At 42.9% G+C, this 25074-nt stretch overlaps 1 protein-coding gene across 2 annotated transcripts in view; it reads left to right on the top strand.

The window, feature by feature from the left end:
- Nucleotides 1-20480, top strand: part of LOC137431766 (inactive dipeptidyl peptidase 10) — a 707001-nt gene extending 686521 nt beyond the window's left edge. The window contains exons 22-26 of one of the 2 annotated variants that reach the window (XM_068123461.2): nucleotides 967-1066; nucleotides 9209-9267; nucleotides 11197-11269; nucleotides 12382-12455; nucleotides 19017-20480. In XM_068123461.2, coding sequence (XP_067979562.2) covers nucleotides 967-1066; nucleotides 9209-9267; nucleotides 11197-11269; nucleotides 12382-12455; nucleotides 19017-19232 — 522 coding nt within the window. In that variant the 3' untranslated portion in view covers nucleotides 19233-20480. The remainder of the gene's footprint in view (nucleotides 1-966; nucleotides 1067-9208; nucleotides 9268-11196; nucleotides 11270-12381; nucleotides 12456-19016) is intronic. The other variant, XR_010985336.2, reaches the window with a different exon arrangement.
- Nucleotides 20481-25074: the final 4594 nt, after the last annotated feature.

Here is a 25074-nt window from a genome sequence, read left to right as displayed (position 1 = left end):
TATTTGAGTTTCTCAGCACACTATGTTATGCAACTTTGTCTGCTAAAGCAATGGAGTGGACCCCTTTACCTGTACCGAATCAAGTTCAACTGTTTTATATTCGTTATTTTCCTTGAGTCCGATTGTTATTTCGCAATCCTGATCCAAATGTACCAGAGAGTTATAATGTACCTTTCCTTGTCCGTCGTTAGGTTCTTCCAAGAGCTTGAATGTCTGTACTAATAAATGAAAAAACACAATGTGTCATGCATGCCCCAGCCTTACTGCAAAGGTCTATAAGCTTGCCAAACATATCGCCTCCGCTGAAAGGCAGATGGAGGGAAAGTGCTAGGATGATGAAATCTCTAAGGAGGGTCCTCGAATCGAAAATATACACAATATATGTTACTGTGGGAATAAACACTCACATATTTAATACATCCTCAGCAACGAAGGCTGGAAAGGGTGGAAATGCGAATGGTTCGGTGGATGTGCGGAGTATCGTTGAGAGAGAGGACGACAAATGATGATTTGCGAAAGATGATGGGAATAGAGCCTGTGATTGATGCTGTGAAGAGAAACAGTTTGAGATGGTTTGGTCATGTGTTGAGGAAGGATGAAAGTGACTGATTGAGAAGAGTGATGGAAATGAATGTAGAAGGAAGTAGAGGACAGGGAAGACCGAGAAAGACTTGGCTAAAGAAGGTGGAAGAAGAAATGCGGGCAAGGGGGTTAACAAGGGGAGATGCAGAAAATAGGGCAAAATGGAGAAGATTGTCATGAGGACCGCAAGGCCAACCCTTGCTCTTGCAGGGAAAATGGCCTTAAAATGCCTATTGTTGTTGTTGTTTGTGTATTTAATACATCTGCTGCACCTCAGTCATAGATCTGTATATCTTTCCAAACATTTCCTGTTCACACTATTTCTTCCTTTTGTCATGCGTATATAATAAATAGATGACCCCTTGCCTGTATTGGCACCCACAGGGCTATGGCGGTTTTGTTGCTGGCTTATTGTTGGCATCTAAACAGGAGGACTTTCGCTGTGGAGTGCTGGAGGCTCCGATAGTGGATTTTGCACTTTACGGTAAGCTTGTATTTTGGTTCCAAGCAGATCGGATCATGGCGTATCTTGTGCTCTTGGTTACCTTAATCGAGCTGGCTATATCAGATATCCAAGCTGGCTGTATCAGATATCCAAGCTGGCTGTATCAGATATCCAAGCTGGCTGTATCAGATATCCAACCTGGCTGTATCAGATATCCAAGCTGGCTATATCAGATATCCAAGCTGGCTGTATCAGATATCCAAGCTGGCTATATCAGATATCCAAGCTGGCTGTATCAGATATCCAAGCTGGCTATATCAGATATCCAAGCTGGCTGTATCAGATATCCAAGCTGGCTATATCAGATATCCAAGCTGGCTGTATCAGATATCCAAGCTGGCTATATCAGATATCCAAGCTGGCTATATCAGATATCCAAGCTGGCTATATCAGATATCCAAGCTCGCTGTATCAGATATCCAAGCTGGCTAGATCAGATATCCAAGCTGGCTATATCAGATATCCGAGCTGGCTATATCAGATATCCGAGCTGGCTATATCAGATATCCAAGCTGGCTATATCAGATATCCGAGCTGGCTATATCAGATATCCAAGCTGGCTGTATCAGATATCCCAAACTGGCTATATCAGATATCCAAGCTGGCTATATCAGATATCCAAGCTGGCTGTGTCAGATATCCAAGCTGGCTATATCAGATATCCAAACTGGCTATATCAGATAACAAAGCTGGCTATATCAGATATCCAAGCTGGCTGTGTCAGATATCCAAGCTGGCTATATCAGATATCCAAGCTGGCTATATCAGATATCCAAGCTGGCTGTGTCAGATATCCAAGCTGGATATATCAGATATCCAAGCTGGCTATATCAGATATCCGAGCTGGCTATATCAGATATCCAAGCTGGCTATATCAGATATCCAAGCTGGCTGTGTCAGATATCCAAGCTGGCTATATCAGATATCCAAACTGGCTATATCAGATATCCAAACTGGCTGTGTCAGATATCCAAGCTGGCTATATCAGATATCCAAGCTGGCTGTGTCAGATATCCAAGCTGGCTATATCAGATATCCAAGCTGGCTATATCAGATATCCAAGCTGGCTATATCAGATATCCGAGCTGGCTATATCAGATATCCAAGCTGGCTATATCAGATATCCAAGCTGGCTGTGTCAGATATCCAAGCTGGCTATATCAGATATCCAAGCTGGCTGTGTCAGATATCCAAGCTGGCTATATCAGATATCCAAGCTGGCTATATCAGATATCCAAGCTGGCTATATTAGATATCCGAGCTGGCTATATCAGATATCCAAGCTGGCTGTGTCAGATATCCAAGCTGGCTGTGTCAGATATCCAAGCTGGCTATATCAGATATCCAAGCTGGCTATATCAGATATCCAAGCTGGCTGTGTCAGATATCCAAGCTGGCTATATCAGATATCCAAGCTGGCTATATCAGATATCCAAGCTGGCTATATCAGATATCCAAGCTGGCTATATCAGATATCCAAGCTGGCTATATCAGATATCCAAGCTGGATATATCAGACATCCAAGCTGGCTATATCAGATATCTGAGCTGGCTATATCAGATATCCAAGCTGGCTATATCAGATATCCAAGCTGGCTGTGTCAGATATCCAAGCTGGCTATATCAGATATCCAAACTGGCTATATCAGATATCCGAGCTGGCTATATCAGATATCCGAGCTGGCTATATCAGATATCCGAGCTGGCTATATCAGATATCCAAGCTGGCTATATCAGATATCCGAGCTGGCTATATCAGATATCCAAGCTGGCTGTATCAGATATCCCAAACTGGCTATATCAGATATCCAAGCTGGCTATATCAGATATCCAAGCTGGCTATATCAGATATCCAAACTGGCTATATCAGATATCAAAGCTGGCTATGTCAGATATCCAAGCTGGGTGTGTCAGATATCCAAGCTGGCTATATCAGATATCCAAGCTGGCTATATCAGATATCCAAGCTGGCTGTGTCAGATATCCAAGCTGGATATATCAGATATCCAAGCTGGCTATATCAGATATCCGAGCTGGCTATATCAGATATCCAAGCTGGCTATATCAGATATCCAAGCTGGCTGTGTCAGATATCCAAGCTGGCTATATCAGATATCCAAACTGGCTATATCAGATATCCAAGCTGGCTATATCAGATATCCAAGCTGGCTGTGTCAGATATCCAAGCTGGCTATATCAGATATCCGAGCTGGCTATATCAGATATCCGAGCTGGATATATCAGATATCCGAGCTGGCTATATCAGATATCCGAGCTGGCTATATCAGATATCCGAGCTGGCTATATCGGATATCCGAGCTGGCTGTATCGGATATCCGAGCTGGCTGTATCGGATATCCGAGCTGGCTATATCAGATATCCGAGCTGGCTATATCAGATATCCGAGCTGGCTATATCAGATATCCGAGCTGGCTATATAAGATATCCGAGCTGGCTATATCAGATATCCGAGCTGGCTATATCAAATATCCAAGCTGGCTATATCAGATATCCGAGCTGGCTATATCAGATATCCGAGCTGGCTATATCAGATATCCGAGCTGGCTATATCAGATATCCGAGCTGGCTGTATCAGATATCCGAGCTGGCTGTATCAGATATCCGAGCTGGCTGTATCAGATATCCGAGCTGGCTGTATCAGATATCCGAGCTGGCTATATCAGATATCCGAGCTGGCTATATCAGATATCCGAGCTGGCTATATCAGATATCCGAGCTGGCTATATCAGATATCCGAGCTGGCTATATCAGATATCCAAGCTGGCTATATCAGATATCCAAGCTGGCTATATCAGATATCCAAGCTGGCTATATCAGATATCCGAGCTGGTTATATCAGATATCCAAGCTGGCTATATCAGATATCCAAGCTGGCTATATCAGATATCCAAACTGGCTGTATCAGATATCCAAGCTGGTTATATCAGATATCCAAGCTGGCTATATCAGATATCCGAGCTGGTTATATCAGATATCCAAGCTGGCTATATCAGATATCCGAGCTGGTTATATCAGATATCCAAGCTGGCTGTATCAGATATCCAAGCTGGCTGTATCAGATATCCAAGCTGGCTGTGTCAGATATCCAAGCTGGTTATATCAGATATCCAAGCTGGTTATATCAGATATCCGAGCTGGCTATATCAGATATCCGAGCTGGCTATATCAGATATCCAAGCTGGCTGTATCAGATATCCGAGCTGGCTATATCAGATATCCAAGCTGGCTGTATCAGATATCCGAGCTGGCTGTATCAGATATCCGAGCTGGCTGTATCAGATATCCAAGCTGGCTATATCAGATATCCAAGCTGGCTATATCAGATATCCAAGCTGGCTGTATCAGATATCCGAGCTGGCTGTATCAGATATCCAAGCTGGCTGTATCAGATATCCAAGCTGGCTGTATCAGATATCCAAACTGGCTGTATCAGATATCCAAGCTGGCTATATCAGATATCCAAGCTGGCTGTATCAGATATCCAAGCTGGCTATATCAGATATCCAAGCTGGCTATATCAGATATCCAAGCTGGCTATATCAGATATCCGAGGTGGCTATATCAGATATCCAAGCTGGCTATGTCAGATATCCCAAGCTGGCTGTATCAGATATCCGAGCTGGCTATATCAGATATCCAAGCTGGCTGTGTCAGATATCCAAGCTGGCTATATCAGATATCCAAGCTGGCTGTATCAGATATCCAAGCTGGCTGTATCAGATATCCAAGCTGGCTATATCAGATATCCAAGCTGGCTATATCAGATATCCAAGCTGGCTATATCAGATATCCAAGCTGGCTATATCAGATATCCGAGCTGGTTATATCAGATATCCAAGCTGGCTATATTAGATATCCGAGCTGGCTATATCAGATATCCAAGCTGGCTGTGTCAGATATCCAAGCTGGCTATATCAGATATCCAAGCTGGCTATATTAGATATCCAAGCTGGCTATATCAGATATCCAAGCTGGCTGTGTCAGATATCCAAGCTGGTTATATCAGATATCCAAGCTGGCTATATTAGATATCCAAGCTGGCTATATCAGATATCCAAGCTGGCTGTGTCAGATATCCAAGCTGGCTATATCAGATATCCAAGCTGGCTATATCAGATATCCGAGCTGGTTATATCAGATATCGGAGCTGGTTATATCAGATATCCGAGCTGGTTATATCAGATATCCAAACTGGCTGTATCAGATATCCGAGCTGGTTATATCAGATATTCAAGCTGGCTGTATCAGATATCCAAGCTGGCTGTATCAGATATCCAAGCTGGCTGTATCAGATATCCGAGCTGGCTTAACAAATGCATTTGTCCTGCATTTGTCAGCTGCATCAGTAACGATGATAAAGCCAAGTCGGTCTGACATGCAAAGTCTTTCAGTTAGAAAGAAGCTGCAGGAAAATGGGCCTAGTCCACAATTATTCTCGCATTAACGAAATGTTCTTATAATGACCATGTCCCGAGAAATCCAATGTAGATTGATCAACCTCTGTGTTTTGTGCTCTCCCACATCCTTGTCCATTCTTTTCATGCCACTTAATCCCATCATTTTGCTCTGCCTCCACACCTTCACCCCCAATGATCTTTACATAGCCTTCTTGCAATTCTCATCACGAATGCCTTAATAAGCGCTGTTAGACTCGAGTAAAAGTCGCAAATTACATGTTGTCAAACATTAATAACCTTCTTTCGGTGGCACATTCAGCACGATACCCTGTGCTTTCCGTGCAGCATTCCAAGCGACGATATTGACATGCCACGAGGGAATGTCAAGCAATTTGTACCAAAAACCTCGAAAGGCTCTGCTTGGCACTGTCTGGGAGCCCGGGAATGATGCACGGCTTTGGGAGACCCTTGTAAAGGACAATTTATGTGTAAGAGGATTTGCCCGAGTGCTACGAGCAATCCCGAAAAGATCTCTTCCTCTTGGCCGCCGCCTTGGAATTGGCAGGAGGAGGGAGATAGAGAGTCCGTAATGATGATAGATTGCTCGGGCAACGTTAGCTCCGCCGGCAGAAATGTGCTTCAGTCAAGAGTAGAGAATTTGACTACCAGCCGAGAGAGTTGGAGAGATCCACCGGAGCGTTCCAAATCATTGCGGCATGATGTGGCACATCTGTCAGCATTTGCATAGGTTTCCTCAATCCCGGGCTTGGCGTGTCTCGACGGATCAATGCCCGTCCGTACAAGGAGCCCAGGGAGAGATTGCGATGGAGAAAAGGGTTTTCATTGCGTCGTTAGGGAACAGCGAAATGATGGGAGGAAAAAACGAATGCTTCGTTGCATTTAAATTGTGCCTTCATTCCCGAGAGTCGAAGGAATATCATGGTGATTACCAAAGAAAACACCCCTAGGTGATTCATTCCACCTGCTTCCTGGTAAACATGCATGGCAGATAGCAAGTCATTCTTTCACAAACCCAGTGAAGTTATAGAAACTGTCAGAGTTTTCTTACTTAAATCCTTGATAGAACTGCGACATGGTCATCCACATGGAATATGACTTTTAATCCTGAAAAATCTCGCTCTACGGAAACTCTGTCTGGCAACCCCTCCCCCTGCCCCCGATCTACTATCTTAACAATCCTCGAGAGGAAGTTCAGTCATTCACACTCCTGGGTCTCACTATCAGCCATGATCTCTCTTGAGGAAACCACATTTCAATGTTGGCCTCCAAAGCCAGTCGCCAACTGGGCATCCTCTGTCGAACAAAGTGCTTCCATGGCACACCTGAATTCTTATCCACTTACAAGGCCTTCATCCGCAGCTTGATGCAGGACTAATCTCCATTCTGAGCTGGCTCCCCTACCTTCCATCTTGCCAAGCCAGACGCGGGTGGAATCCATTGTCTTAAAGATTACTTTTGCGTTGCACACATACCGCCTCGTTTCTTGTCTTGCACCATCTCATCTCTCATCTCCCCTTCCTGTTCAGGCTGGAGTTCCCCAAGACAGTGTTCTGGGCCCTGTGCTTTTTCTGGTCTTCACCAATGATCTCTCCGACTCTCTGGAAAACCCTCTCTATCACTTTGCTGATGACTCCACTATCTGCCGCTCCATTCCTCATCCATCAGATCGGCAGTCTGCAGCCTCCTCACTCTCTGCAGACCTGGACAAAATCACAGACTGGTCAAACAAGTGGAACATGTCTTTCAATCCTGACAAATCTCACACTCTTACTGTCTCTCCGAAAAGATCGACTGGACAACCCTCCCATCTACTTGGCACGGTCCTTCCTTGGCACACCTGAGATCCTCACCACATACAAGGCTTTCATCCGCAGCTCATTGGAATATTGCTCTCCCCTCTGGGCTGGTGCTCCTGCCTCACACCTAGCTCGTCTTCACACTGTTGAAACCAAAGCTTTCAGAATCATTGGAATCTCCTGCGATGAAGCTAACTCCGAGGGCCTTTCACTCACTTACCGCAGGCAGGTTGGTGGTCTTTCTGTCTTCTACCGATTCCTCTCCGGCATTGCTCCCCCAGCTCTCTCTGTGCTCTGTCCCTCAAATATTCCTACAGGTCGCACAAGATCTGCCAGCAACCCTCTTATGATTAAACGGCCAAAATGAAGACTCTGCTCACCTTCACTCTTTCATACCTCTTTTCTCCCGCCTCTGGAACAAACTTCCTCACTCTCTTTAATCGATGTTGTATACAAAAAAAAAAAAAATTCTGAAATTCCAACTTCTTTCCTGGAAGTCCTTGCAGTGTTCATATGTTTTATACCTCTCCCACCTCCCCCAAAGCCCTCCCCCTCCCACATTTCTCCCGTTGTCCCTGCTCTCAAATGTTGTGTTTGTGTCCTTCCCCCTCTCTCCCCATCTTGTCTGCCGCTCCCCTTATTTTTTGTGTTTTGTGTGTCGGTTTGACTTTTTGTGTGATTAATGTTAGCTCTTTCACGAGCCTCGATCTTGTATAAAAAAAATATTAAAAAATCCCACTCCTCCCTCCAGGTCTTTAAAACAGCTGTCCACCACCATCTCTTATCTTCCCCCATCCAAAACCTTGATCTTTTCTACCCCCGTTAATTCACCCCAGATCCACGTTTTTGAAATACCGACTTCTTTCCTGAATTCTAGCAGTGTCCATGTGTTTTATACATCTCCCACCCACCCCCCCTTCCCATGCCTCCTCCCTCCAAGCCCTCTCCCTCCCACAGATCTTCCATTGTCCCTGTTCTCTGCTGTTGTACTTGTGTGCTTCCCTCTCTCTCTCCCCATCTTGTCTCCCACTCCCTTTATTGTATGTTTTGTGTGTCCTTTTTTTTTTGTGATTGATGTTAGCTCTTACACGAGCCTCGATCTTGTATACAAAATTTTTTTTTTAAATCTGCTTTTTCCGTGCTGTCCTACCCACCTCTTCAGGTCTTGGCAGGACGGTCCACCATTAACCCCCAAAATGCAGGATCACTGCTCACCTTCACTCATTTGTTCCTCTTTTCCTGCCTGTGGAACCAACTTGCACATTCTCTTCAATCTCATTCTTCCCTCCAGGTCTTCAAGGCAGCTGTCACCACCTTCACAGATCGTCCGCAGTCCAAAACCATGTTCTTTTGTGCCCCGTTACCCAGTCCCCAAGCTCAATTATTCTCAAATTTCCAGTTTTTCCTTCCTGGAGTTTGCTTCTGTATCCATCTTGTCCACCCTGAGTGTCCTGCCAAAACCCTCTTTCATCCCCACATCCTTTATTTGTCCGTCAACCCTGCTGTTGGTGTTTCCCCTTCTATTTGTCATGTTCCTTTTGTTCCGTTACATCCCTGAACCATTCTATGTTCTAACTCCCCCATGAGCTTTGACGTTCTATCCCAAAAAGAATGAAAGATTAAGTTGACACAACGTGTCTTCATACTTGAATCAGGTTCTCTAACTTATAGATGAAGTGGCATATCCAGCCAGCCATGGAGAGTCACCATCTATGTAGTTGACTTCCACACACCAACAATGTTTGTTTGAAAAGTCATTGCTGGAGATTATTTATTTTGATTTTTAAAAAATCAGGTGCACATCCCAGCAGAAACTTTCTATGGAGTATGTATCGGACAATTTTTATACGACGCATCTTCACAACTTCTCTCTTCCTGTTTCCACAGCCTCTGCTTTCTCTGAGAGGTACTTAGGCCTTCCCTCTCGTGATGAAAATGTTTATGAGGCAAGTATTTGTGATATGGCTGAGACAAAGGCATCATGTGTAAGCTGGGTTAAAGATGGCATTCACGAGTGAATAGGAAGAAAAGAGGGCAAACGGTTGGGGAATTGTTTGGAAGCCTCCGCGAGCCTCGACTATGTGTACAAGAACAGAAATGCATGTAGTTTGAGCACACACAATGGCCACGTGCGTGACGTTTTTAAAAGACAGAAGAAGTATGTTGATGAGTATCCACTCGCCTTGGTCACAGAAGATGTTGAAGTGAAGAAGAAGCTAACACCCTAACCCTAACCCTAACCCTAACCCTAACAACCCTAACCCTAACCCTAACCCTAACCCTAACCCTAACAACCCTAACCCTAACAACCCTAACCCTAACCTTAACAACCCTAACCTTAACAACCCTAACCCTAACCCTAACCCTAACCCTAACAACCCTAACAACCCTAACCTTAACAACCCTAACCCTAACCCTAACCCTAACCCTAACAACCCTAACCCTAACCCTAACCCTAACCCTAACCCTAACCCTAACAACCCTAACCCTAACAACCCTAACCCTAACCTTAACAACCCTAACCTTAACAACCCTAACCCTAACCCTAACCCTAACCCTAACAACCCTAACCCTAACCCTAACAACCCTAACCCTAACCCTAACAACCCTAACCCTAACTCCACCGGTGGTAGCGCGAGTTGGTTTGTCGACCAATCCAGGTACCACGTGACAGTTACAAACGTCATGGAAGAGATGTTATAACGTTGTCCCACGTCCGTGACAGATTGAATCGCAAACCCACCCTTTTGTTAAGAGATGATGATTCACCTCTTTCGCTTGAGAATCACCACGTGACCTCCATCGGTGGTAGCGTGAGTTGGTTTGTCGACAAATCCAGGTACCACATGACAGTTACAGACGTCATGAAAGAGATGTTATAGCCTTGTCCCACGTCCCAAATGGATTCCTTTACACCTCGAGCAAACGACTTTTTCTCTGTCTAAGATGACCACGTGACTTAAAGCTGTAAGCTATGACGATGCAGATGCAAGTGCACATATATAGCAGAGTTCAAAAACCTCTTCGTAAGCTGGACAACAATGCTGGGTCACACGGGTATCACACACGTATCACACGGGTATCACACGGTCACAGGGGCCTTAAGGGTTTGCCAAGTTTCTCCAAGTCTCAGGGCATGGTGGGTCTCCACATCTACAGCCATACACCGTCACGTTTCCCATCCTTCCGGATCTTATCCTCATCATGAACCTACAGAATTATTCGCGGCCAGCTAGTTCCATCTGCAGACCAACTCACTCAACCACCGGCGGAGGTCACGTGGCGAATCGCAAGATTCTTCTTCACTTCAACAATCTGCCGTGACCAAGGCGAGTGGATACTCACCCTAACAACCCGACTGTTGTAGTTTTGTAGTCTTTGTACCGCAGTAGTAGTTTGTAGTTTTTGTTGTAGTTTTTGTAGCTGACTTTTGTAGTCACCGAAACATCGGCTCTACCGATAATAGTAAGTTCAGCTTTTTTCAAATATAAACCTTTACCGTTTTAGTTTGATTAGATCATTAATAACAACCTGCATCGATTTATTATCAGAATATTGCTTACGATAGTGTTATTATTCATGGCCCATAGAAAAAATATTATCGTGTTCAATAAGATTTTTATTTTACAAGTCTCACTTCACTCTTCCACATGCTGTACAGAGCCAACTGAAAGTATTCACACCCCTGGACTTTTTCACATTTTGTTGCATTACAGCCTGAATTTAAAATGGATTAAATCGAGATTTTTTTTGGTCACTGATCTCCACATAATACCCCATAATGTAAAAGTGGAATTTGTTTATAATATTGTATTCCAGGATTCATTTGTTTTTCTCATGTCATTACATGATTGTGAACCCACCTCTCGTGGCAGGCTGCCCGTCTGACTACTCGCATGTCCAGTCTAAAGCTGAACAAGCTGTTGTTAATGCACAATACTGCTGATGGTAAGTCCTTCAGACCTGCACGTACCTATATCTCACCGGGCACCTGAAAGACCTTTCAATTTTGACAATTAGCCTCCTTGGGACATCATCGCTCCCTATTCCATCTCCAGACGCTGCACGACGTCATAGCCTGGCGCTGAAGGCATTGGGCGCCCGGCGATGACGCATGTGGAAAGGGCCCACTCGGTTTTCACTCGTTTGTTTTCTTGTTTGTTTGTCTTGTGACATCTCAGCCATCCTTTGAGCAAGGAAGCTGAAATTTTATCAAAATGGTGAGCACGTGCTTTGGCAAAAACGTTATTTTTTTGTTTTTTGATTAATCAATTAATTGATTAATTACTTAATTATTATCGATTTATTAATTACTTTTGTATTTTCTTTCTCATCTGGGCAATATCTCAGGAACCTTTTGAGCTACAAAGCTGATATTTGGACATGACAATGACCAAGTGATTTGGCTATAAAGGGTATTTTTGATTTATTGATTAACCAATGATTTATTTAATTTTTCGATTAATTACTTAATTTATTAATTTTCAAAAAGTTACAGATTCGGATGAAACAATGGTGGTTTTGGTATGCTATTGATCAACTGATTAAGAAATTAATTATTTTATGATTTATCATTTACTTGTTTTAATTCCACAATTAATCAATCAATTATGGTACACCACTCTCTCCCAATTCCGTCTCCATGCGCTGCATAGCGGCATCGCCGGGCACCTGAGGTGCTCTTGAGGATATGTTATTTATTTATTTGGCATGGGGGCTGTGTACTTTGAATGTACACATACTACTGTGTACTTTGAATGTAACTGTACTTGTTTACCTCTACCTTTTTTGGGGGGGGGGGGGGGGTGGGGAAATACAATTTGAGAATGGGTGTTTGGGAGGGTGTTATTTCTGCCATATTTGGGAACTATGCTTAATTAATAAATATTCCGTTGCGAATTGGTTAAAGTGCTGATGCAACTCAACACTGCCTTTGACATACAGCAAAATGCAATTTGGCTAGGGTACCAGCACACATTGACCGACTTTTAAGTACCGGCATTGATTCAAATTATTATCGTTTGTCGATGATTGTGCCAACGCTTGGAATGTGTTCACAGAAGTGGTTCATTTCCAGCATATGGCAGAACTTATCAAGACTTTTGTTGCTACTGACACAAACTACACCTTGCAGGTAGGTTGCTCATGTCTTGCACACAATGATGGTCAGTCACAATCTTGACTCAATAAAATCTGACTTTGACGTCAACCTATGTACTGAAGTTGGCACCAGCATTGCCTGATCCGACATCTCAATATACACTATAAAAGTGGCCTTTGTTAGCCTCAAAAGAGACATAAACGCCAACGTGTGGTGGCTTCAAACCTTGCCCAGATTCTGAGGTACCTACACCCAAACACACAAATACTTGGAAATATTTGGATTTAATAATTTCCTTCGAAAATCATTCTCAATTTTTCGTGTTTAATAGAAGAGTAAATTCAGATTTATTACTTGCGGAAATCGAAGCTTTTTCAAGTTTATTGGTTGGTTGCGTTATTCTGTCTGTTTGTATGTCAATCGTCTACACGTCATAATTTTAAGCCGTTCTTCACGAAACTTCACCAAATGCTAGAGTTGGTCATAAGCAAGAAGCCTATTGATTTTGAGTTCAAAAGGTCAACATAGGCCAAAGGTCAACAACTTAGATCCAATTTCTAAAATCCTCAATTTTCATCCGATTAACTTTAAATTAGAAGAGCATTTGCATATCTGGTCACTGAATTAAACCACCAATTATTTTTGAGGTCAAATTTGTTTTATGCATTTCGCAAGTATCATGCTATACCCAACGTCTTTTTGTTTTAACATTTACAGGTTTAATACCTATGTGATAATGGACATCAGAGTGCCACTGTTAATGATCCCATGGTGTCTTTTGATGAAAAGTATTCAAGTCATCACCGGCACCCTGGCTACATTCTTGGCTTCAGCCATGACATTCAAGGTTGTGGGACAAATAAGACTAAAATAACAAGACATCAAGCAGAGCAGGATACTTGCAAAATCCACCCCTCCCCAAAATAAAAAGTTGCCATGGATACAATTGTCCATTTCATTAAGATTATAATTGACGATCTTAATCAAAGCTCAGGTCAATCGGATTAAAATTGAAGATTTTTCAGATGAAAATTGATGATATTAGAAGTTTGACCTTAGACCTTTTGCCCTTAAAATAGTTGGTTTTCCAATTCAGTGAGGCATTCTGCAATTGCTGTTGACTTTTCAAGTCAATCGGATGAAAATTGATGATTTTTCAGATGAAAATTTATGATTTTGGGAGTTTGACCTTGAGTTGACCTTTGACCTTTTGACCTAAAAAAGAGTTGATTTCCCTATTTAGTGACTAAATATGCAAATGCTGTTCAATTTTCAAGTCAATCAGATGAAAAATGGCAATTTTAGAAACTTGACCTCAAGATGACCTTTGACCTCAACATCAATAGTCTTATTCCTTATGACCAACTCTACCATCTGGTGAAGTTTAGTGAAGATCTGTTTGAAATTATGACCTGTATGAAATAAACAAACAAACAGACAATAACAAACTCAACTGACCAATAAACTTGAAAAATCTTCTATTTTGCAAGTAACAAACAGAGGAACAGAGTCACTGAACAGTCAATGAACAGAGGACACAACAAAAGAAAATAAAGAAGAGAGAGAGAGGGAGCGAGAGGGACAGAGAGGGGAGGGGAGAGAGGGAGAGGGAGAGGGGGAGGGAGAGAGAGAGGGAGAGACAGAGAGAGGGGGGTGGGGAGAGAGGGAGAGAGACACAGGGAGAGAGAAAGAGGGAGAGGGACAGAGACAGAGAGGGGAGAGAGGGAGAGACGGAGAGAGACAGAGACGGAGGGAGAGATGGGAAGGGGGAGAGGGAAAGGGAGAGGGGGAGAGAGAGGGAGCGAGAGAGAGAGAGGGAGAGGGGAGAGAGATAGAGAGAGGGAGGGACCAGAGGGAGAGGGAGGGAGGGAGAGGGGGAGGGAGAGAGAGAGGGAGAGACAGAGAGAGGGGGAGGGGAGAGAGGGAGAGAGACACAGGGAGAGAGAAAGAGGGAGAGGGACAGAGACAGAGAGGGGAGAGAGGGAGAGACGGAGAGAGACAGAGACGGAGAGAGACAGAGACGGAGGGAGAGATGGGAAGGGGGAGAGGGAAAGGGAGAGGGGGAGAGAGAGGCAGCGAGAGAGAGAGAGAGAGGGAGAGGGGGAGAGAGATAGAGAGAGGGAGGGAGAAGAGGGAGAGGGAGGGAGAGAGGGATAGGGAGAGGGAGAGGGAGAGAGATAAAGAAAGACATACTGAAAGTACAAGTAGAAGACAGAATGAGATCTTGTTTTGTAGTGAAAGTTTTTGAGTTTGTTTACTTTGAAACAAGGGGGAATATGATAACGTTGAGGAAAAAAGAAAAAAAGAAATGGAACGACAAAGTCTCAAAACCGAGAGGATTGAGCTCCTTACTATCTGAGGAGTAGGCCGAGGCGACAAGAATATAAATTCAACAATATCGACAACAAGGTGCCATTTATCACGGAAAAACACAAGCAGTACACAGGGACGAAAATATAACAGGAAATAAAATGTTATATACTTGGAATGAACGAGAGTAGTTTCCCAAAAAAAATTCACCAAATGTCTCCCACTTGTTTGAAAACATGCAAAAAGAAGATTGTTTTTTATAATTCGCATGGTAGCAAATATCCTCCTGCGAGGATGCTGGGGAAAAATGATATTTTCCAGGTCCACTTACCTGTGATAGCTCTACACTTGATTTGCTCATCCTTCTTTTATATCCTTGAAGTGATGTTGTGTTGTTCAGCAGAAATAAATAATCATTTGCATCTTTCCAAGCACAGTGAGGAAATGTCATCACCATGGGGCTCATTCATCATCATCATCATTGGCATGTTTTCTGTCCACTGCAGGATGAAGGCCTCCATCAACCCAGGTTGGGCATATGGGGCAGGGGGCAGGTATTAGCATACTCGGCAGAAATTCGGAATTTGTTCATGGTGGTGATGATAACTTCCCTACTCTACACAAAAGACATCATGGGATATTTAACGTCCACCACCCAGTTCTGCCAGACTGGTCCTCCAGCTTAACGTCTTTCTGAAGGACATCACACACAATCATGTATCGCCCTTCTTGTGAAATACGAGGATAACAGTATATAGTCACGTGAAAAAGTAAGTACACCCCATGTAAAGTTTTGACTTTTTCAACATATTTCAACATACAGCTATTTGATCTTCATTTCAACAATATTGAGAGATAAAGGTGATGTAATATAACAAATATCATGAAACATTTACATTTTGTAGTCCATTGTATAATTTAAATAAACATAAATGCAAATTTCGCATGTGGAAAACGTAAGTACACCCTTGGCTCTAATAGGTGGTATTGCCCCCTTTGGCAGAAACAACCTCAAGTAGGCATTTCTTATAACTGTCTACCAGTCTCTGACATCGACTGGGGGAAATTTTTGCCCACTCCTCCATGCAGAATTCTTTCAGCTGTGCGATGTTTGAGGGGCTTCTTGCATGCACAGCTCGTTTCACATCCCCCCACAACATCTCGATGGGATTTAGATCCGGGCTTTGACTTGGCCATTCCAGAACCCTCCATATCTTTCTTTTCAGCCATTCCTTGGTGGATTTACTGGTATGTTTAGGGTCATTGTCATGTTGCCAGGTCCACCTTTGGTTGAGCTTCAACTTTCTGACAGATGGCCTCACATTATCCTCAAGCACCCTCTGGTACAATGAAGAATTCATAGTGGATTCTATGATGGTGAGCTGCCCAGGCCCTGATGCAACAAAGCTGCCCCAAACCATAATATTTCCACCGCCATGCTTTACAGTTGGTATCGGTTTCTTGTGATCAAATGCTGCCTTTGGTTTTCACCAAACATGTCTTCTGGTACTGTGGCCAAATAGCTCGACATTTGACTCATCTGTCCAGAGCACATTGTTCCAGAAGTGCTTGTCTTTGCCGAGGTGTTCATTGGCAAACTTTAGTCTATCCCTGATGTTCTTTCTGGACAGCAAAGGTTTCCTCCTGGCACACCTCCCATGTAGATCAAATTTGTGCAGCCTCTTTCTAATGGTAGACTCGTGCACTTTGACATCAACAGTGGCAAGAGCTACCTGTAGGTCCCGTGATGACATTCTGGGGTTCTTAGAGACTTCTTTCAGCATCTTGCAGTCTGCTCTCGGGCTGAACTTGCTGGGGCGGCCTGGCCTGAACAAGTTGACAGTTGTTTGGAATCTTCTCCACTTGTAGATGATCTTCCGGACAATCGAATGATTGATTTCAAATTGCTTGGAGATCTTGTTTAATCCCTTCCCAGACTCGTAGGCATCTATAACCTTCTTTCTGAAGGCCTCAGAGAGCTCTTTTGATCTAGGCATGGTGACGCCGCACACTTCAACAACAAAGAGCAAACCAAACGAAATGTCTGAGATTTAAATAAGACAGGTTCCTCCAAGATCCTCTCCAACGATGTTCTAATCATTTTCACCTGAGCTGGTGCACCTGGTTCTAATTTCAGGTATTTGAAATAGTGATAAATGTAGGCGTGTACTTACTTTTTCCACATGCGAAATATGCATTTATGTTTATTTAAATTATACAATGGACTACAAAATGTAAATGTTTCATGATATTTGTTATATTATATCACCTTTATCTATCAATATTGTTGAAATTAAGATCAGATAGCTGTATGTTGAAAAAGTCAAAACTTTACATGGGGTGTACATACTTTTTCACATGACTGTAGCTGTGTTGAGATTCGAACCCAGATTAGACAGCTCAGAGGTAAGTGTGCATACCTCCAATCAATCCTGCCAACCCATCTAGTTTTTTGGGGTTTTTTGTATACAAGATCGAGGTTCGTGTAAGAGCTAACATTAATCACAAAAAGACAAACAGACACATAAAACACAAGAAAAGTACAACGTTTGAGAGCAGGGACATTGGGAGATCTGTGGGAGGGAGAGGGCTTGGGGGGAGGAGGCGTGGGATGGGGGGAGGGGTGGGAGAGGTAAAAAAAACATGGACACTGCTAGGACTTCCACGAAAGAAGTCGAAATTTCAAAAAGGTGGATCTGGTGTGAATTAACTGAGGTAGAAAAGATCAAGGTTTTGGATGGGGGAAGATAAGAGATGGTGGTGAATAGCTGTTTTAAAGACCTGGAGGGAGGAGTGGGATTGAAGGGAGTGAGGGAGTTTGTTCCAGAGGCGGGAGAAAAGAGGAATGAAGGAGTGAAGGTGAGCAGAGAGTCTTGATTTTGGCAGTTTAACCATAAGAGGGTTGCAGGCAGATCTTGTGCAACCTGTAGGAATATTTGGGGGACAGAGCCCAGAGAGAGAGCTGGGGGAGCTAGGTCGGAGAGGAGTCGGTAGAAGACGGAAAGACCACCAACCTGCCTGCGGTGAGTGAGTGAAAGGCTCTCGGAGTTAGCTTAATCGCAGGAGAATCCAATGATTCAGAAAGGTTTGGTTTCAACAGCGTGAAGGCGAGCTAGATGTGAGGCAGGAGCACCGGCCCAGGGGGGAGAACAGTATTCCATTGAGCTGCAGATGAAAGCCTTGTATGTGGTGAGGAGCTCAGGTGTGCCAAGGAAGGACTTCGCACGATGGAGGATGCCCAGTCGGCGACTGGCTTTGGAGGCCAGACTGGAAATTCGGTTTTCCCAGGAAAGATCATAGCAGATAGTGAGACCCAAAAGCTTGAGTGACAAAACTTCTTGGAGAGGATTGTTCAGAAAGTAGATGGGAGGTTTTTGTAGAAAGTAGATGGGAGGTTTTTGTAGAAAGTAGATGGGAGGTTTTTGTAGAAAGTAGATGGGAGGTTTTTGTAGAAAGTAGATGGGAGGTTTTTGTAGAAAGTAGATGGGAGGTTTTTGTAGAAAGTAGATGGGAGGTTTTTGTAGAAAGTAGATGGGAGGTTTTTGTAGAAAGTAGATGGGAGGTTTTTGTAGAAAGTAGATGGGAGGTTTTTGTAGAAAGTAGATGGGAGGTTTTTGTAGAAAGTAGATGGGAGGTTTTTGTAGAAAGTAGATGGGAGGTTTTTGTAGAAAGTAGATGGGAGGTTTTTGTAGAAAGTAGATGGGAGGTTTTTGTAGAAAGTAGATGGGAGGTTTTTGTAGAAAGTAGATGGGAGGTTTTTGTAGAAAGTAGATGGGAGGTTTTTGTAGAAAGTAGATGGGAGGTTTTTGTAGAAAGTAGATGGGAGGTTTTTGTAGAAAGTAGATGGGAGGTTTTTGTAGAAAGTAGATGGGAGGTTTTTGTAGAAAGTAGATGGGAGGTTTTTGTAGAAAGTAGATGGGAGGTTTTTGTAGAAAGTAGATGGGAGGTTTTTGTAGAAAGTAGATGGGAGGTTTTTGTAGAAAGTAGATGGGAGGTTTTTGTAGAAAGTAGATGGGAGGTTTTTGTAGAAAGTAGATGGGAGGTTTTTGTAGAAAGTAGATGGGAGGTTTTTGTAGAAAGTAGATGGGAGGTTTTTGCAGAAAGTAGATGGGAGGTTTTTGTAGAAAGTAGATGGGAGGTTTTTGTAGAAAGTAGATGGGAGGTTTTTGCAGAAAGTAGATGGGAGAAAGTAGATGTGAAGGTAGTTTCATGACATGAGCCCAAAAAACCCCAAAAAGCATGACATTTTTCATAATCTTATTTTATCCTTTTTCGTCGATGCAGATTTACCCAGACCAAGGCCACGTGTTGCGAGGATTGCAGCTTGAACGTCACCATCATCGCACACTCGTGCAGTTCTTCGCCGAATGTTTCCGACAACCTGAGATAAGTACCGGGACGAGCCGACGCGGCAGAAAAGTCCATGGAAAGCGAGACGAGGAGCAGCAGAAGGACGTGGACGAGTTTGAAGAAGACGAAGAGAGCGAGGAAGAAGACTAACAATGGCGTCGCCCTCGCAGCAATACGAGGATGCCGACCGCAGCGTGTGAGGCCTGTGGCAGAATGCCAAAACACTGCCCTCGAATATGGTTCAGGTCACGACCGATGTCGCCGAGACATTTTGTGAGGGCTGGGACAGAGCTGGGGGAGCAAGGCCGGAGAGGAGTCGGTAGAAGCCAGAAAGTCCACCAACCTGCCTGCGGTGAGTGAGTGAAAGGCCCTCGGAGTCGGCCCTAAAAGGCGCCATATGTTTGGCATAACTGCAGCAAACTACAGACGTCCATTTGCTACCAGCAGCAAACTAGTTGCCGGCACACGTGTTGCATGGCCCCATCTCACAGTTCCGTTGCTCGTCTCTTCGTATGAATATCGTTGCTCATTTTGTTACGATGCATGTGTTCAGATAGCGGTTACAAATAGACATTTTGATAGCGACATATTTTTTAGCATTTAAATGAAATGAAAAATATTTTTCCTTGTTTTTTGTTATTCACTCGTGGTGGGTGCGATTTTTATTCCCACTACGATACGTTTCACCGCAACTAGTTTTCTTTCAGTTAAGTTCAACAAAAAGTCCCACAGACAAATCATAACCTACAAAAAGACAAATGCTTAATTCCGAAAGAACCCCTCCGTCCTTCAGCTATCTCTACACTTGCGGCTCTTTATGGTCGGTGATAGTTATTTGTGTCGCATTTAAGCCAACCCGGATGTGAGGCCGATGAAGTCATCATCAATCATCAATCCAGCAGCAGCAGCTTTGTAGATGAAACACTCAAGATTTTGTAAATCAAGACCTATAAGAGTTGATGTACAACAGGCCAGGTAGTCCTGTTGTCACTTACTTGGACAGGATGATTTTCAGTTGATCTGAACTTGTGATTTGCTGATTGCACATAATCTTATCTGTAAACTATCCTTAGGCAATGCTATAGGCCTCACTCTAGAAATGCCTCCTGAAGAGGCGCGTCTACATATTACATACGCAATATGATGGCATTGTTGACTCTCCTGGCTTTGCTCTTCTTCCCATTTTGTTCTCCACTATTTAATTATGGATCTCTACAGATATATGTGGATTCTCCCTTTTCCATCACTGTAGATAATTACTTTATGACCAAAACAATGAAAAATTGATATGTACTGACAAATATATATTTTAAAAGTAATCAGTTCAATAGGGTTTATTTTATTTTTCAAGCAGGAGTAGGTACTGTATCATGTGCGATGCTTTTGTTAAATATGCAAGTAACTATTTTGTTAAAATTTGTTTTGGATTTATGGTGAAATGTGCCAAAATCAAGACTCTCTGCTCACCTTCACTCTTTCATTCCTCTTTTCTCCCGCCTCTGGAATCCATCTTCCATCTTCCCCCATCCAAATCCTTGATCTTTTCTACCCCCGTTAATTCACCCCAGATCCACTGTTTTGAAATACCGACTTCTTTCCTGGAAGTCCTTGCAGTGTCCATGTGTTTTATACCTCACTCACCATTCCCACGCCTCCTGCCCCCAAGCCCTCTCCCTCCCACAGATCTCCCGATGTCCCTGCTCTCAAATGTTGTGTTTGTGTGCTTCCCCCTCGCTCCCCATCTTGTCTCCCGCTCCCTTTATTTCGTCTTATGTGTCCGTTTGTTTTTTTTGTGACCAATGTTAGCTCTTACACGAGCCTCGATCTTGTATACAAAAAAAACCAAAAAAACTAAACAGACTTCTTGATATTACAAATGCCATTAGTTTCTCAAACTTACAAAAACGACTTAAAGGGAACATCGGATGCAGGAAATGCAAACAGGCAGCACTCAGACAAGAAAAGACGATAGGAGTTGATGAGGAAGAGGGGGAGGAAGGAGAGGACAGGTGGATGGGAAAGAGGAGGAGGTGGAGGTGAGAGAGAGAGAGAGATAAAAGGGGGGCAAGAGAGAATGGAAGGGGGGACACAAAGAGAGGAAGATGGGAGGTAGATATGAGAATCAGTTGATTGTACGAATATTCGAACTGCTTTTTCGGTTTCCCGAGTTGCCCAACTATTGTGTATGGAATAGGTTTGCAAGATCCCCTGCAACAGGAAATAAAGGAGCTTGCCTTCTCAATGAGTGTTGTGACGTCATAGGCAGGTGCTGCTCCTCAACTAGGTACCATGATGCCACCAGCAGTGTCCTGAGTAACTATCGGATGATCTTAATGTCTCTCCTACTTTAGTCAGAGTATCAACAATGTGCCATGTTCGTTGAAGGCAATGTGCATTTTTTGTTTTGCATCCATTGTTGTATGTGCTGCCATGACAGCTGGGTCAATGTTGCTTTTTGAGAAGGAAGAAATGCTGTTTGATGCAACATCCTGCATGCATTGTGGCAACAATTTGGAGTCTTCCATTCTTACAGTGGACAATCAAAGCCAAACTGGGCCACTAAAAACTGAATACGCTACCTCTTAGCTGTTGTTTCAACCTGTTGTTCAGACAACAGCCACCCTTAGAATAATTTACACACACAACTAAATCATGTCTTTGCTCATTCATTATTTGTCCAAATTGTTTTCTGCATATCCGTCCAACTGTTACATCGTCTTCACACACTGAGTCTTCTACGTACCAGCAGTTCCCATGTGAAATGATGCTGTCTCCTCTTTATTCCCAACTTTATTCCCAAATGATGAAAACATCATTTCATTACGCTTTGTGTAAATATATTTTATTACTCAGCATTTCACTTTGATGTCAATTTTAAACACTATGGTACTTCCCTACCATCTATCCCTACCCCGCAAACCTCTCCCCCTCTGCTTATAAGTAGGTCATCCATCGTACGGTTTAAAGATCCCAAAAGTACTTGAATTTTGATCGTTTGCTGCCATATTTGATTGCAGGAAAACCTTTAACAACCTTCTCTCAAACCGCTTAACGGATCAATGCAAATCTCTTAAATTTGTGATCAACTACCCAAGGGAAACATAGTTTGTTAACAATGATGTCATCAGCAGGAAAACCTTTAACAATCTTCTCTCAAACCGCTTAACCGATCAATGCAAATCTTTAAATTTGTGATCAACTACTCAAGGGAAACATATTTTGTTAACAATGATGTCATCAGCAGGAAAACCTTTAACAACATTCTCTCAAACCGCTTAACCGATCAATGCAAATCTTTAAATTTGTGATCAACTACTGAAGGGAAACATAGTTTGTTAACAATGATGTCATCAGCAGGAAAACCTATCCTGCCTCCCCCCAGGCCCTCTCCCTCCAAGAACATCTCCCGATGTCCCTGCTCTCAAATGTTGTGTTTGTGTGCTTCCTCCCCTTCTCTCCCCATCTTGTCGACCGCTCCCCTTTTTATATACTTTGTTTGCTTGTTTGTTTGATTTGTTTGTTTGATAAATGTTAGCTCTTTCACGAGCCTCGACTCTGTATACAAAAAAAACAAAAAAACAAAACCTTTAACAACATTCTCTCAAACCGCTTAACCGATCAATGCAAATCTTTAAATTTGTGATCAACTACTCAAGGGAAACATAGTTTGTTAACAATGATGTCATCAGCAGGAAAACCTTGAACAACCTTCTCTCAAACCGCTTAACCGATCAATGCAGATCTTTAAATTTGTGATCAACTACCCAAGGGAAACGTAGTTTGTTAACAATGATGTCATCAGTCACGTGGTATGAAAGCCATATTCGATCATAATAAAACCTTTAAAATCTTCTTCTCTGAAACTGCTTAACTGATTGTTGCAAAACTGCCTATGTGATCGACTAACCATAGGAATTATAATTTAATAGCAATGGTGTCATTGGTCACGTGGTCTGGCAGCCATTATTAGATCAAAGGAAAACCTTTGAAATTATTTTTCTCTCAAATTGCTTAACCGATCAATGTTAAACTTTTTTTAAAATGATGGACTACCCATGGGAACGTTTGATTACAATAAGCTAATCCGAAACACAACATGGCCATCGGTGGCATAATACAGAAAGTGAGAAATATATCTTAAAATATGAATTGCACTCCTTGGAGTTGTATTTTATCAATTATGGCTATTTTTGACACAACACGATATGACATCATCATACCGGAAGTAGGCAATATCTCGAAAACCAAGTCTCATGGACAGCAGGGAGTAGCACTAATGTGAACATTATGTTAACACTACCTGACCTAAAGTGTGTATTCTAAATCCCCCGTTTATTTTTACCATGATCCATCCAACATTTCACTTTTTGACAACAGCCAGGTGAGCTACCAGACCATTGGTCCTCGATTTGTTTTTTATATTGTTCCTTCGCTAATAGCTCATTTTAAAAAATTTAAAAATCCTGTTCATTATACATTACCCACTCTCACAAATGCATAAACAACCACAAAAAATAATCAAGTACACAGAGACTCCAACATTGATTCATTTTGTTTTATCCTTCAACATGCCGCAAGCCTTTACACTCACGACTACTTCGAAACATTTACCTCATCAACACTGATGGAAGTGGTTATCTATTTATTAAGTATGCACAATGTGGAGAAAGTTCTAAATTGAGGAAAAAGAGAAAAAACGAGGTTCGGGGTGGAAGTTCGGGTGGTTCGGGGAAAGAAGGTTGGAAGGAGATAGGAATCATGGAAGGGAGGGGAGGGGAAAAAAATATGGGATGGGGAGGGAGGGCACAGAGAGATGGGGTAAAGAGAGAGAGATGGGGGAAGGGTAGAGAGAGATGGGAGGGTGGGGGAGAGACATGGTAGGGGTAGGAGGGTTAAAGAGAGATGCAAGTATGGAGGAGAGAGATGGTAGGAGGGTTAAAGAGAGATGGAAGGGGGGAGGAAGCGATGGGTGAGTGGTTGGAGAAGGAGGAGAGGTCAAAATATGAACATGTAATAAGCATATTTATACTAACAAAGTTCTCATTATGCTGGCTTGTTAACATGACTATCACTCTCACTAGTGTGAATACTCAAACCACCCGAAAAATAAAATTACTTTCACGAGTAACCTGCAAGTCCAGTTTCCCATTGGCTATACGGTTCTACCGCCATTACGTCACAAATTGATGATTATTTGTTGTTATAAATCGATGCGTTGTGTAAGACTTTTCTGCCAAAGTTTTGGCTGCAGCAGAAAATGGAATGTGCACTTGTTTTGTGACCCGGAAAAACGCTGGAATTTGTATTATATGCGACTGCTTCTTATGATTAAGGTACTCCACTCTGCAATATCCCCGACCATAACGCACCCAAGCAGTAGCCCTGAAATTCCATAAACCTCGTGCACAACCAATTTCCCCTTTTTAGTTGAATTCCAAAGCTGACATAGATCTACAGAGTGGAGCGCTGCCATTCGGTTGCATAATTACCCAAAACTCATAAGTTTGCACTAAATAATTCAATACAACCTCACACGATGTGCACAGTTATGAACAACTCGGTACGATCTGCTGCACATTTGAAAACATCTCTCATGATCATTCAGAAGTACATGGAGAAGAGGAAGAAGTTGTTTTTTGGGTTTGTTGATCTGGAGAAAGCATTCGATAGGGTTCCATGAAAAGTATTGACATGGGCAATGAGGAAGTTAGGAGTGCAGGAATGGTTGATCAGAGTAATGATGGCAATGTACAAAAGAGCACGCACAGCTGTAAGGACGAAGGACGGGAACAGTGGTGAGTTTGAGGTGAAGGTGGTCAGGTACTAAGTGCATCAGGGGTCGGTACTAAGTCCACTACTATTTGTAGCTGTGATGGAGGTGCTGGCTCAGACCGTAAAGGAGGGTTTACCGTGGGAGTTGTTGTATGCAGATGATCTGGTGTTGATTGCAGAAAGTATGGATGGACTGAAGGAAAAGATGAACAAGTGGAAG

Source organism: Myxine glutinosa, chromosome 7 (assembly GCF_964187855.1).
Source record: "Myxine glutinosa chromosome 7, kmMyxGlut1.1, whole genome shotgun sequence".
Taxonomy (NCBI): domain Eukaryota; kingdom Metazoa; phylum Chordata; class Myxini; order Myxiniformes; family Myxinidae; genus Myxine; species Myxine glutinosa.
Note: the sequence above shows the minus strand (reverse complement) of the source record. Positions and strands in the feature narration are given on the sequence as shown.